General features: G+C 54.0%; 1 protein-coding gene across 1 annotated transcript; it reads right to left on the bottom strand.

Moving 5' to 3' along the window:
• Positions 1 to 8,364: 8,364 nt before the first annotated feature.
• LOC130600949 (olfactory receptor 51H1-like) lies at positions 8,365 to 10,785 on the bottom strand. The gene is given in 6 exon segments (XM_057412655.1): positions 8,365 to 8,495; positions 8,498 to 8,812; positions 8,815 to 8,871; positions 8,874 to 8,936; positions 8,939 to 9,323; positions 10,696 to 10,785. Coding segments are annotated over 6 exon segments (1,041 nt in total).
• Positions 10,786 to 14,050: the final 3,265 nt, after the last annotated feature.

Below are 14,050 nucleotides of genomic sequence, written 5' to 3'. Positions count from 1 at the left end.
GTATCTGAGCTGGCGGCGAGGCTTTGTGTAGCCTGTGAAAGGCAGGACCGAGAGGAGGTGAAGCCCAGGTGTGACTGTTCCTGTAACTGTGCAACTGCCACATCTGCAGAGACCTTCACTGGCCCCTGGTCCTGTGCCGAGCTCCTGCCACGACAGCGCCAGGAGCAGCTGCGGTAAAACCCTCCCAGGCTCTCCAGGTTCTCGTGTACGGATGCTCCTGGGTTTAGTGTCCACCTCGTGCATCTCTTCAAGCAAAACCCCTTGGTCAGTGGCTGCAAACAGGAATCGATCTTCCCCCAGAGCACTGCAGTCTCCAGCTCTGACATCCACCCTGAAACCTGTCTAATTCAACTACACCACCTTGGGAGCAGCAGGGTGACCCCACACAGAGCCTGGAAGGAACTGCGAGGCATGCAACCTCACTGCAGCATGGTCCTCTGCGTGGAGCAGGGCAGCGGAACCTGCGTGGAGCTGAGCCTGTGCCGAAGCCTGTGCTGAAGCCTGAGGACGAGCTGCCCGGGCTGTCTGAGCAGTGCCTCTGACTGAAACCATCACAAAGCCCTGGGTGAAGTGAAGTGAACTCAACACAGCTCCTGCGCTGCTGCCCTTGGTCACCGCGCTGCAGCCCGGGAAGGGAATGAGCCCTTGTGCGGGCAAACATTGACACAGTTAATGCCTGGCTGGGTACATCAGGTGGATAATAGGATGGGGGGATCCAGAAGCCGCAGAGGACAGGGAGTGCTGCGGCAAAGCAGCAGAGCCTCTGCTTTTAGTGCGTGGGGTGGAAAATCAAACAATCCTGGGGGTATCTGCAAACATTGCAAGCCCTCTATTTCATTTTCCTGTGTAAAGCAAAGCTGGCAGATAAAGGTGATTCAGAGGCAACGGAGAGGTGAGCGTAGGTCAGCATGACCTGAATGTAAGTTGCTAGAATACAGCGTCATGCAGAGCATGTACAGCACGGCCCAAGCCTCCTCCAGCAGGATAATGCTGCCTGAACGAACATCTGGGATGTGATGAATTAACCCTGATGGGCAAAGAATGTGGAGGCAAAGCTGCGAAACGCGCTGCTGCTGTGTGACCCCAATGAGAGCGTGCCTGGTCCCCAAACTCAGCAGTGCCAAGGCTCCTGGACAAGCACCCTTTTGTGGGGACTTCCTCACAAGCCCCTGTGTCCAACCTGGCCTTGAGCACTGCCAGGGATGGGGCAGCCACAGCTTCTCTGGGCACCCTGTGCCAGCGCCTCAGCACCCTCCCTGGGAAGAGCTTCTGCCTTATCTCCAACTGGAACTTGCCCTGTTTCAGTTTGAACCCATCACCCCTTCTCCTATCTCTGCAGTCCTGAAGAGCTCCAGCACTTTTGTAGCCCTCTTCAGACACTGGAGGCTGCCCTGAGGTCACCAGAAGGAGAGGAAGGAGAGGACATGGCATTACCAGCAGAAACACCACTGTTCTGCCAAAAATGAACCCAAAAAGTGCATATGGAAAGATCACCTTGCTTGAGGTGCATCCCTGAGTGCCTAAAAAGGGATCAAATGGATCCAGGGGCTCACTGAGGGCAGGAACAGCCACTACCTGCCCTACAGGAAGATTTCCTGTGCCAATGAATCAATCAATCCAAAGGGGTTCCAGTCCCTATCTGGATCCAGGTGGCCGGATCGCACTGCACGTGTCCCACAGGAATTCCACATTTGCCTTTACCCCTTTGAATGTGCCACGTTTAAAGAGAGGTTCCACACCATCACTGTGAAAAGCTGGAGAAGACGCCGGGTTTGATCTCACCAACGTGGTTTGTGGGTTTAGGTGATCAGACGTGATTTGAAGGAGATATTGCAGCGGGCATGTGGGTAACAGCGGCGGAGGCTGAGCACGAGCCGTGGCGGGGCAGTAATGACATTACATCGCTGCTCTGCAGCACGAGTTCTTCAAAGCAAACCCTGAGACATCATCGACCTGCTTGAAATCCAATCTGGCAAACGAGACAACGCCGTCAGACGGCTCCGCTTCCGAAAGGGACTGGGGAAGGATGAAGGGGATTTGATAACTGACGTACGAGTGACTCTGACGTTGAGTGAAGTCAGACCCCTGCTGCTGCTCCTGCACGCACTGGGTGTTGTTTGGTTGTTGCACAGACCAGACGTGAATCTGAAATAACTTCTCAAGGCAGAAAAGCCTCCCAAAAAAAGCTTCCACCTTCTCTTTTCCAGAACAAAAGGTGGAAGCAAAAGGAAACAGATCCATTAGATTGGTGCGCATCGATCTTCCAGTTCTTTTGAGAGCAACATCCCCTTGGAAAGCAAATCTGTGACCAAAATTCTGCCTTTTGGACAATCTGGTTTTCAGGTCTCCTGCAGAGCTGCCCTGGGTGTCCCTCCTGCTGCTTCCCCAGGCTGTGAACAAGCACGAGTCCTCACAGGAGAAGGGAAGAGGTGGGAACTGGGGAAGAGTGATGGGAGAGGTGCTGGTTTCAGGGCTCTGAGACACTGCTCTGTGATGTCCAGCATCATCGTCTCAGGGGCCAGAAGATGAAGCACCACAAGGACAGCCACAGGGTACCGGCAGGACTGGATCTGAGGACAAAACACGAAACTTGTCTGAGTGCATGGAAGCTTTTCTTCACCTTTGCAACACGGGGATGTAGTTTCTAGCAAGAATAGAGATTGGAGCACAGAGACCATCCATCATGATGGGTGTCTGGTGGTTAAAGATGCTGTTGTTGCTGAGGAATGGTTTCTGGATGCCGTGGCTGAGTCAGTAATGCAGCGCCCTGCAATGGAGGCAGAGATGAATGCTTAACTAAGTGCCCTAAGGACCATCCAAGCCATGATGCTACAGTTTTAAGCAGTCTGCTCTGTGCTAATCCTAGAATTCATAGACAATTTGGTCAAAAGGGACTTGAAGAGCTCATCTGGTCCATCCCTTGCATTGAAATGTGTTCATGGGCTTCTAAATGAGGTTGGATAAACTCCTCCTTACTGCAAGAAGAGATACAATGATAGGGCTGGCAGACACAAGACTTGCCATGTTTAACTGAGTTGCTGAGAGGGAAGGAGAAGGAGAAGGGGAAGGGGAAGGGGAAGGGGAAGGGGAAGGGGAAGAGGAAGGGGAAGGAGAAGAGAAGGGGAAGGAGAAGGAGAAGGGGAAGGGGAAGGGGAAGGAGAAGGGGAAGGAGAAGGGGAAGGGGAAGGGGAAGGAGAAGGAGAAGGAGAAGGAGAAGGGGAGAAGGGGAAGGAGAAGGGGAAGGAGAAGGAGAAGAAGAAGGAGGAGAAGGAGGAAGAGGAGGAGGACAGGGGAGCCATGCCCCGGTGGCAGTGAGCAGCAGCTCCCAGGCACGGTCTACCCGTGCCCCTCATTGATCCAGCAAGGTCGGGCTCAGCAGCCATGAGCCTCACTTTCTCCCACAGCTGGAGGCCAGGATTACTCTGCACATCCTGAAGCCTAACTTGAGCTCCTCGAAGGACACCTGCGAGCCAAAGCTGAGGGTTTATTCAGCCATGACCTGCAGAGCTGCCAGCACCCCGAGGGGTCACACTCACCGGGTGCAATTCAAGATGTTTGCTATCCAGGATGTGGGTTTGGGGCTTGGTTTAGTTTGAACCTTCCTTGTTTGAACCCTGAGAGCATCTCAGCTCACCTTAGAGCAGATGTGCTCCACAGCTCCGTGGGCTTCATGGACCTCTGACTGGCATGGGAGCTGGAGCCCCAGACCCAGATCTGGGACACTGAATCCAGCTGAATGCAGGGAAACCCAGAAGCTGGATTCTTGGGGTTTTTCCTCAGCACTTTGACAAGCTGTGAGCCTTTAACGGTGTCCCGCTTTGTGTACTTAAAAAGTCTGATTCACTTTTGGCCTCAGCCATGACCTACTTCATTCTCAGGGTTGAGATTAATGCATGAAACCTGGTTAGATGGAGCTAAAAGCTGCTCTGGCCAGTGATGTACAAACACAGCGGTGTGGAGGCATCAGCAGAGGATTTTGGGGACTTAAACAGTCAGAAGACTGCTCCCTGTCCCAGTCCAAAGAGAAAGCAAATTTTCCCAGTGAACCCTTCTCAGGGTCCCCCCATTCATGTTGATTTACTACAAAGTTCTCAAGATGCAGAAGCAGAGGGGCTGGATGGGTGCTACTGGAGATAATGGAACGGAAGAAGTATCTCAGTGGTATCATCAGAGTACCCCAGCTCCGACCCAGTTTGTCTGTAGGCTCCCTTCACTTCATAGTTAGGGCCCATCTTTAACCTCTCGCGCAGCAGAGGAGTTTTACAGTAGGGAGCTCTGCGGCGGCCGCCGCATCCTCTGGGAAGACAAACGCTGTGAAATCAGGTAACACAAAACCAGCTGGAGCCATCGCAGGGGCAGCTCGTGCTCGGCCCCTCCAGCAGGAAGCTTTCACACACGGCTCCAGGAGGAGATTGGTACAAAGCAAATATTGACCAGAATCAGACGCACGTGAGGCAGCGTCTGGGCATCATTTACTCTCACATCACCAGAGCTCCTGTATTTACCAGCCTGCAAAGGCGCTGCTGCGAAGTTCCCAGCTCACGCATTTTGCCTGCACAAGGGAATTGTGTGGTGGCAAATGGAGGTGCAGGGCTGAGCAAATGCAGATAAGAGCCAGGATGGACACGTGGGAAGCACTTGTAGCAGAACTGGTGTGTACGTTATTGCTCGGAAAGTCAAACAGAGAGGAGCAAACAGCGGTGCTGGGCACACGCACGCCTGTCAATGATTAAATGAAGCTGGGAATCGGGGGCAGCCGGAGGAGAGCCGGGCTCAGGGGAGCTGCAGGAATGGTGGATGCTAAAGAGAATTCCTCACCCTGCGTTTCCCGGAGCAGTCTCGGGTGATCTCAAGGTCCTTTCCAACCCAAACGCTTCTGTGAGGCTATGGCTCATTCTTAGAATAATAATGTAATAACTGTGGGACAGGAACAGGAGCAGCCAGAGCTGGTGCTGCCAGGGAGGGACCCAGAGCAAAGAAATTACAGGGGTTTTATACCCTGATGTTCCATGCACCTGACCATCAGGTGCTGAGCATGAGTCTTGCACTTCTGTCTTGGTCCCGTGGTGAATTTTGGTCAGGGTTCTCCTCATTATAGAATCATGGAATGGTTTGGGGTGAAGGGAGCTTAAAGCTCCTCCAGTTCCCACCCCTGCCACAGGCAGGGACCCCTTCCATAGAGCAGCTTGCTCCAAGCCCCTGTGTCCAACCTGGCCTTGAGCACTGCCAGGGATGGGGCAGCCACAGCTTCTCTGGGCACCCTGTGCCAGCGCCTCAGCACTCTCACAGGGAAGAGCTTCTGCCTTACCTCCAACCTAATCTATCCTGTTTCAGTCTGAACACATTCCCTGTTGTCCTGTCACTGCAGAAGATGAAGAGGGGGTAACCCGTCATTAGGTCCTTATCATTGTTTGGATGCAAATTCCTTCTTATCTCTCAATTCCTTCCTATCTCTCTGGTTAGTTGCTCCCTGCAGAGGGAGGTATCTCCTTTATCTTCCAATCCTCACTGGTCTCAAAGCCTTCGCTTGCATAACTAAGCCCAGGTTGTAAATTAAGTTCAGCTTTATCTAGGTAGGAGCCGGCTGCTTTCAGCCCAAGGCTCCAGCAGCTTCTGCTCCTCATGCTCAGCTCTGCTCATTGCTGAACAGAACCACCCAGCCAAAATAAGCTCAGCCAGAGCATTCAGCTGACTCAGTCTGGTTCACAGCAGCCTCTGCACATCTCAAGGCAGCCCATTTCATACTGGAACCTGAACCAAGCTGCTGCGTGGTACCTGCCAGGTTACCCTGTAGTGTGGGTGAGGTGGTTTTAGGATAGATAGAAACTAATTATGGAACCAGCCAGGTTGGAAAAGGCCTTTAAGCTCATCCAGTCCAACCGTGCCCCGCACTCCAAGGCCAGCGCTGCCCCATGGCACTGAGGACCTCATCTCCACGGTGTGTGAACGCTTGCAGGGCGGGTGACTGCAGCCCTGCCTTAGCAGCATGCCGTGTTCACTGCCATGAGCAGGGCTGTTTGCACAGAGCACTCACCTTCCTCAGCGCTGGCCGAGGGGTCCCACGTGTTCTTCTCTCTTTGAGGCTCTCCTGTTTTGCGTGTCCTACAGAGGTATTCCTTTAACAAGCTCTTCACCAGGTGCTCTGAGCCCGCTTCTGCAAAACGTGCGCTGCCCGCACGGACCCGAACAAGCATCCTCAAGTCATTTCTTACTTGGTTCTTGTGTGTAACTGGTGAGCAACGTTTTACACGCACCAACCCAGGCACCGCCAGCCAGCCCTGTGACAGTGTGAGGTGTTTGTGGCTCCTTTAAGTGCCTGAGGTTATTGCCATTCTGTGCAAAAGCCACATGATGACTCCAAAGCCCCTTTACCAGATCAGTGAACAATGTCCTCCCATACTCTCAACGTGCCCTGCAGACAAATACCGATGTAAGCACAGCTAAAGACCACCTTGTGAAGAGGCTATAATGAAGGTCCCCAGCTTCTGACCTCTTGCTGGCAGATCAGAGCTGCCCCACGCCTCCAGCAGGCACTACCTGGACATGCAGAGGTTCCCATCTTCAGTCATGCCCTTCATGAACCCTTGGAAGAACACAGGAAAGACTTTTGGCAGCTTCCCAGCCACGAGGCCGGGGTCTGCGTGTTGAACACTCACATTTGCCGTGCAGCCACCTTCACCCACCTTTGGTTTTGCACCTTTCCCCTGCAGACACCGGTCCCTTCCCAGCATGTGGCTAACACGATGCTTTGCCACGTGCACAGCAGCACCCGTGTGTTCTTGCTGGCTATAGTGCTTGGCACCTCCCAGGGAGCACACTGAAGAGACTCGGGAAGTGACAGAGCATGAAAGCAAGGAAAAACTCTGGTACTTTCCCCATGATTCTCATGCCAAAAATAAAAGCACCAAAGCCCCTGTGTCCCGTCCTCAGAACTGATCTTTGCCGTTTGGGTTCTCCACAGCAGCCCTGAGCACAGCAGGAGAACACGGACCAAAGCAGCTTTTGGAGCTGTCTGGGGTGCGTGGGGAGCAAAGGGAAAGCAGAAGAGAGACACCATTTGTTCTCCCCACCGAAAGTCCCCAGCACATCCCAGCAGCATCCAGCACCTCCCAGTTTGCTGGAGCCTGCTGGCAGATGGCCAGAACATCCCAAGCTCCAGTTCTTGAGCTCTTTGTGTGGCTGGACACCGACCCTGCCGAGCGCCTGCACTGAAATCAGTGGTTTCCTCTGCCTGCACCCCCCCAGCACAAGCACTGCTCGCAGCATCCCTGCAGCACGCTCCCTCCCCTGAGATGGGGCCGCAAGCTCGTGGTTTCTCTTTCTCCTCCTTTTCACCCTGCTTCTCCACCACTCAGCTACTGGGATGAGGCAAATGCTGGGCTGAGATAGCCCAAAGGAGGAGATCAGCCCCCTGAAGGTGCTGATTTGGGGTCAGAAAGGAGCAAATGCTTTGGCATCACCCTGCAGACCCAAGCGGGTCACAGGGATTTGGCTTTACACAGTGACAAAGGTGTTAATCAGGAGGTATGTTGCTTTGGGATGGGCTGGAGGCTCCTCTAATGACAGCCTGATGCTGTCACTCACACACCGTGTGTGTCCCGAAGGAAAAGTGGCAATGTACAAAGAGCACCCTGGATGTCATTGCATCCCACTGCCCCCAGTACCTCCATTCCAGACCAGCCCATCCTCATCTGGAACATAACCTGGAGGTGGGGAGAGATTCCTGTCATGTTTTCAGAAGGCTTTTAGCAGAGGATTTGATATCATGAGACAGCAAAACCCAAACCCTCCCCTTGCAGGCCCTGCAGTGAGACCTGGCTCGTTTCTCTGGGTCTGTGTCCTCAGGCTGCAGTCCCTGGGCCATGAGCTTCTGTCTCCATAGCTGCAAAGATGTGAATCACATTGTTTGTATAATGAAACCTCATTCCGTAACTCTGGGAACTGACGCTTCCATATAATGGGCCAACATGGGGATATTGTAATTAAAAGCCCAGGTCTGGCAACAGCGTTTGTGTTCCTTCGGAGACCAGAGCTGCTGCTCCAGCAGTGGATTCCTTGCCAGTGCCTGCTCTCAGCAGCCTGCTCTCTCCCCACCTGCAGGGAGAACAGCTTCCCACAGGGCCACAACAGCCCTGCAGGCTCTCTGAGAGGTGGTGCATCCCAAAGAGGAGCAGTGGGGATTGCCACAATCCATCCCTCCGTGCAGAGGAAAGGGGCTTCACTGCAGGGGAGGTGACAGGCTTCTCCTGGGAAGTGAAGGAGAACGAGTGATTTTCTCCAGGAGATGATACTGCCCATGAGCAGCCAGGCTGGGGAGGAAAGGGAGAAATCGGCTTTGGGGCATCGCTTTGGCCCCCTCTGGCATTAAATCCACTGCTGGGTCCCCCTCTGGCAGAGCAGCACAAGGATCCTCCCATGGATTTGCTTGGTTTTCCAGCTGCACACGAGTGGGGTCAGGGCAGGAGGCACCAGGAGGTAAACATCAGCCAGGAGGGTGTGAGGGGGGGGAGGCTCTCCCCAAACCTGTGGATGATGGACAAGCTGAGGAGCGGGATGCGGAAGACCAGGACAGCGCAGAGGTGGGAGATGCACGTGCTGAAAGCTTTGGCTCGTGCTCCCTGGGAGACGATGCTCAGGCGGGCCCTGAGGATCATCACGTAAGGCAGGAGGATGGTCAGGGAGTCCCGGCCCCTGGTCAGTGTCACCGCAGTCAGCCCGTACGAGCTGGTGACCAGGACATCCCCACAGAGCAGCCTCAGCATGTCCCGGTGCAGGCAGGAGTGAGACAGGACACGGAACCTGCGGAAAGGAGCTTCTGAATCAGGACAGCAACAGGGGGCACCACGCAGGTGCCCTGCATGAAGATCACCCCCCTGCCTTCACTATGAGGGAGCTTGTCAGGGCAGAGGTGTAGGACAGAGGGGAGCAAATAGCACCGAGCGGTCCAAAGCCGTGGCCACCAGGACCCCCAACTCGACGGCAGAGAAGCAGTGGATGAAGTGCGTCTGCGCAGCGCGTGCCTCGAAACACGGGGAGGTGGACTCAAACCAGAAAATGGCCAGCGTGGTGGCAGGGACAAGCCCAGCTCTGCCATGGACAGCACGGAGAGCAGGTAGCACATGGGCGTACGGAGCCTGTGGTCTGTCCGTGTCACCCAGAGCAAGGTGCAGCTTCCCAGGAGCATGAGGAGGTAGAGGCAGCAGAGGCAATGCCACCCAGTAGCTGCTCACCGGCAGACTGGGAATGCTGGTGAGGATGCAGGGCAGGGGACTGGAGTCAGTCCCATTGGAAGATGACGTCTCAAGAACGGATGGTCCGAGGGGCTGGAAATAACAATGTTGTGGAATAAAAGTCCTGCTATGAGACACCCCAGATACCCCATCTGCAGTGGTGCTGGGAGGACAGGCTCCAACAGCCAAAAACCCTCTGTGCAGCTGCCCTCATGAATAACCATCACATCAGCCTGAAGACACAGCAGACCAGTCCCAAGATCACTGTCTGGGCTGTGCACAGCAGCAGATAAAGAGGCGTTTAACATGTCTCCCCTCATTGTACTCAATCCCTAGCCTTTAAACTGCAGGATCATGCACTGGTTTGGGATGAAGGGAGCCCTTCCATAGAGCAGCTTGCTCCAAGCCCGTGTCCAACCTGGCCTTGAGCACTGCCAGGGATGGGGCAGCCACAGCTTCTCTGGGCACCCTGTGCCAGCGCCTCAGCACCCTCCCAGGGAAGAGCTTCTGCCTAAGAGCTCAGCTCAGTCTCCCCTCGGGCAGGTTCAAGCCATTCCCTTGGCCTGTCCCTACAGGCCCTTGTCCCAAGCCCCTCTCCAGGTTTCTACAATGCCTTTGCCCCCACCGCCAGGAGCAAGGGGGGATCTCCACCTCCTTGGCTTTCTTTACACCCTCACTTACCTCTTTTGCTGTCTCTGTTCTCCCTCTCCCACGCTGCTTGGTTCAGTTTCAGAACACTTTTTCCCCTCATCCCAGGGCACTCAGCTCTATATTGTCCCCGTGTGACTCTTTCCTCTGAAGTGGTTTCTGAAGACCTGCACCATGGGCTGCTCAAGAGCACAGCACCAACGTGAGCCCAGCACCAGTCTGCAGGCAGAGCTGCTCTCCCACTGCTGCCTTTCAGGTCTGACCCTTTGGCCATGTGAAAACACTTACTTACCTCTGAGAGCAGATGAGGTCCCAGTGCGTCCGGGACAAAACTTACCCATTCTGTGCTCCTCCAGTGTGGGAATTCCAGCTGAATTCCAGCTGAATAGAGACATGCTCTGTGTGGCAAGAGCTGAGGATGTGCGGCTATGACCAGCTGTGGAGCTGGTGCCTTTAAGATGCCCTGAATTCAACTGCATTGGCAGAGAAGCCTGTTTGCAATAATGATCTGGAAATCTCCCCTGCCTTCCCAGCCTCCTGTGGCTGGGCATCACATCTGGTGCTCGTGCTCAGGGGCAGTGAAGCTGCCCAGGAAAGCTGGTGATTTCCTCTTGGTTTTCCTAGCAGCCTCAGACAGACAAAGCACCACTTCAGCTTCTTGGTCTCGTTTGAACCTCTGGATTTCTTTCTTTCCATTTCACCTTTCTGCCAGCTGGAAAGCACAAACCCATCTTCCTCCCACCGGGGTGGTTTGGTTAATTGACCTGCAGGCTTAGCTGATAAGGCGCTCTGAAGCATTATATTTTGCCATGCTTACACTAAAAGGGAAGGAATCAATGCAGAGCCACACAGAATGAGGCTGCTTCTCATCCTGCAGGGAGATGTTATCTCTGTCATCTGATCGCATTCGGTCCAGCACAAACACTGATCTTTCTCTGCCTTCATCTCCCCCTCCATCCCCCCTTCCCTCTCGTGTCCAGATGCTTCTGCCTTGCAGGACCAGCATGGGCAAGGCTGATCCTTCATTCCCAGGGCTGATCTCCAGGTCTCATCCCCCTTCTCCTCCTTCTGCATCCAGGAGCTCTCTGACCCCAGGCTGTCATCACAGTGGAAGGGGTCCCTGCCCGTGGCAGGGGGTTGGAACTGGATGAGCTTCAAGATCCCTTCAACCCAAACCAGTCTATGGGCCTGTGAAATGAATTTACACATCCTGCTTGTGCAACACTTGAGAGAATGAAGGAAATGTGTAATTACTGACCAAGGTCAGCTTTTTAGGGTGGTTTTTTGCAGCACGCCCGTATATAAGATCAAAAGTAAGATTTACTAAAGCAATTTGCCCTCAGCACTTTTCCCGTATGCTGCTTTGTTGTTTCTGCCAGAGAATCCCCCAAATCCTTGTTCTGATGCCCTCAAACACACTGCCCTTGCAGAGGAAGAGCATCCCTGTCCTGCCATCCTCCTGCAGCCCACCCCGCACTTACCTGGTGACAGCAGAGGATGGGGCTGGGGAGCAGGAGCGGCCCGGGGTGCAGAGTGCTGCAGGCAGGCACTGCAGAGGGCTGGGGAGCTGCCTTTAACCCAGAGCAAACCCCACGGGGCCCACCCGGAGCACAGCGAGTTCTGTGCTCTTCAGGGATGAGACACCATGGGGCTGGCTACAGGCAGGCTTCCCTGCCTTTGGAAACAGAGCAGTGTGACAGAGGGGGCGAGGCAGGTTTGGGTGAGGAAAACAGAAAGAAATTGGGTGAAAAATGTGTATGCAGAAAATGCCCTTGCTCTGTGAAACCTCTGCAGGGCGGGACCTTGGGCCTTCCCCCTCCTGGGTGCCCCTGTGCAGCTCATGGAGCAGATGATCCTTGAGGTCCTTCCAACCTAGGACCCTAGGATTCTGTGATCCTGGTGCCTGCTGTGCTCAACCTCCTTCTTCAGGGTGAGAACCAAACAGGTACAGAGCAGGATCCTGATTTCAGTGACAATCCCTGGTGACAGAACTGCGCCCAGCTCCTGACTTCCCTTGCCTTGGATTAGTGGCTTTGGAAACAGGGGATGTCCTGCTCTGACTCTGCAGCGTGCTGCCCTAGCCCTTGGCAGGCTCTCAGCCACTATCACAACACAAATAGCAATGTTTTATGACTGCAAATTGTCGAGCAAACACACTTCATGCAATAAGCTCTAGTGCTGTCATAAAAGGCAACACGAGCTCATCCCATTGATGGCTTTATGGATGCGGTCAGAGCCCTTCAGGAGTTAACGCTGAGCTGGGACTTGCTCCTTTCCCTGCAGTGCATCCCAGTGCACCCCAGGCAGGATGAGACAGACAGACACTATAAACCGCTTCCATCTACTATTCACTTTTTCACTGTGCCTTCTTTTTCTGGTATTTATTCACTGCCTATAATTTAGGAAATTATCTCTGGGAGGAGCAGACAAACGCCACTTTGTGGAAGCAGAAATTTCCAGCACAAATCTGATTAAGAGCTTCATTTCCTGAGTTAGGAACAAATTAACTCATTATCCACACACCACAAAGCAAACAGTATCTGTAATAGCAGCTCAAGATGGGGGGGGGGGGGGGTGTACTGGATGTGGATGGGAAGGGCTTGGCTGTAGAGGGGCTGCAGGGGTGGCCAGGAGGGAGGTGAAGGGCTGCCATGTGCCAGACACAGGACACAGATGGTTCCAGCTACATCAGTAACAGACCCATCTCAGGGTTGTAGAGTGGTTAGAACTGGAAGGGACCTTAAAGACCATCCAGGTCCAGCCTCCTGCACCAGAGCTGAGCCAGACAGAGGTGCTTGTGGAAACATGTTTAGGAAAGGGCAGGAAATGTCAGACCAAGAGAGGAGTGAACAGAGAGAAACGGCACAGGGAACATGGAGGGCAGAGCAATAGGAGGTGCTCCATGGTGGTGGAAGCACTCCCACTAGGGGCTGTGGAGGACCCACACTGGAGCAGGTACATCCCCAAAGGGACTGCAGCCTGTGGATCAGCCCATGGACCCCTGGAAATGAGCAAGAAGGAAGGAGCAGCAGAGAGGAACTGCTGTGTACTGCCCCTGACCTGCAACAGCCATCACCTTCCCCAGGGCATTGAGTGATAACAAGGAGAGGAAAGGAGTCTGGAGTGAAGAAGTGACTGATGCGACTCTGCTGCTCCCAAGGAGTCAAGTTCTAAGTCCAACACTCATTAACTCCAATGATAACTCAGATAACAGCTGTTTCTGAGTGGGAATGGACAGGTCATACACAATGCTGGACAAAATTAGGGCTGTGCTTTGCCAGAGCAGCTCAGTTTTAATGAATCTATATTGAAATTTACTGTGCAGTTTATCACTTCGTAGAATCATAGAACCATAGAATGGTTTGGGTTGGAAAGGACTTTAACATCATCCAGTTCCAGCCCCCTGCCGTGGGCAGGGGCACCTCACACTAAACCGTGGCACCCAAGGCTCTATCCAACCTGGCCTTGAGCACTGCCAGGGATGGGGCAGCCACAGCTTCTCTGGGCACCCTGTGCCAGTGCCTCAGCACCCTCCCAGGGAAGAGCTTCTGCCTTATCTCCAACCTGAACTTCCCCTGTTTCAGTTTTAACCCATCACCCCTTGTCCTGTCACTGCGGTCCCTGATGAAGAGTCCCTCCCCAGCATCCTTGCAGCCCCCTTCAGACACTGGAAGCTGCTCTGAGGTCTCCACGCAGCTTCTCTTCTCCAGGCTCAACAGCCCCAATGTTCTCAGCCTGGCTCCATACGGGAGCTGCTCCAGCCCCTGCTCATCCACGTGGCCTCCTCTGGGCTTATTCCAACAGCTTCATGTCCTTTTGATGTTGAGGACACCAGCACTGCACCCAGTGCTGCAAGTGGGGTCTCATGAGAGCAGAGCAGAGGGGCAGGATCACCTCCTTCGCCCTGCTGGTCACGCTCCTTTTGAGGCAGCCCAGGATACTCAGCATTGCAAAGTTCTCCCACAGTCCCCCATCTCTACTACTCTGGGTGTAGTGCTTTCATAAAGAGCTTCATCCCAACGCACTTCACATCCTTCCCAGCACGCCCAACGCCTCAGCTCCCTGCTCAGCTGAAGTGGCAGCCTCCCACAAGTGTGAAAAATCACTATTTATTCCTTCTCCTTGGCCACGGTGTCTGGGCTGGAGGAAGGGAAGAGCTGCTGAGAACAGCT

The sequence above is a fragment of the Pezoporus wallicus genome, unplaced genomic scaffold, assembly GCF_028554395.1.
Source record: "Pezoporus wallicus isolate ANWC-B61680 ecotype Strahan unplaced genomic scaffold, APGP_CSIRO_Pwel_v1 contig_8783, whole genome shotgun sequence".
Classification (NCBI taxonomy): Eukaryota; Metazoa; Chordata; class Aves; order Psittaciformes; family Psittacidae; genus Pezoporus; species Pezoporus wallicus.
This window is presented reverse-complemented; position numbering and strand designations above follow the sequence as displayed.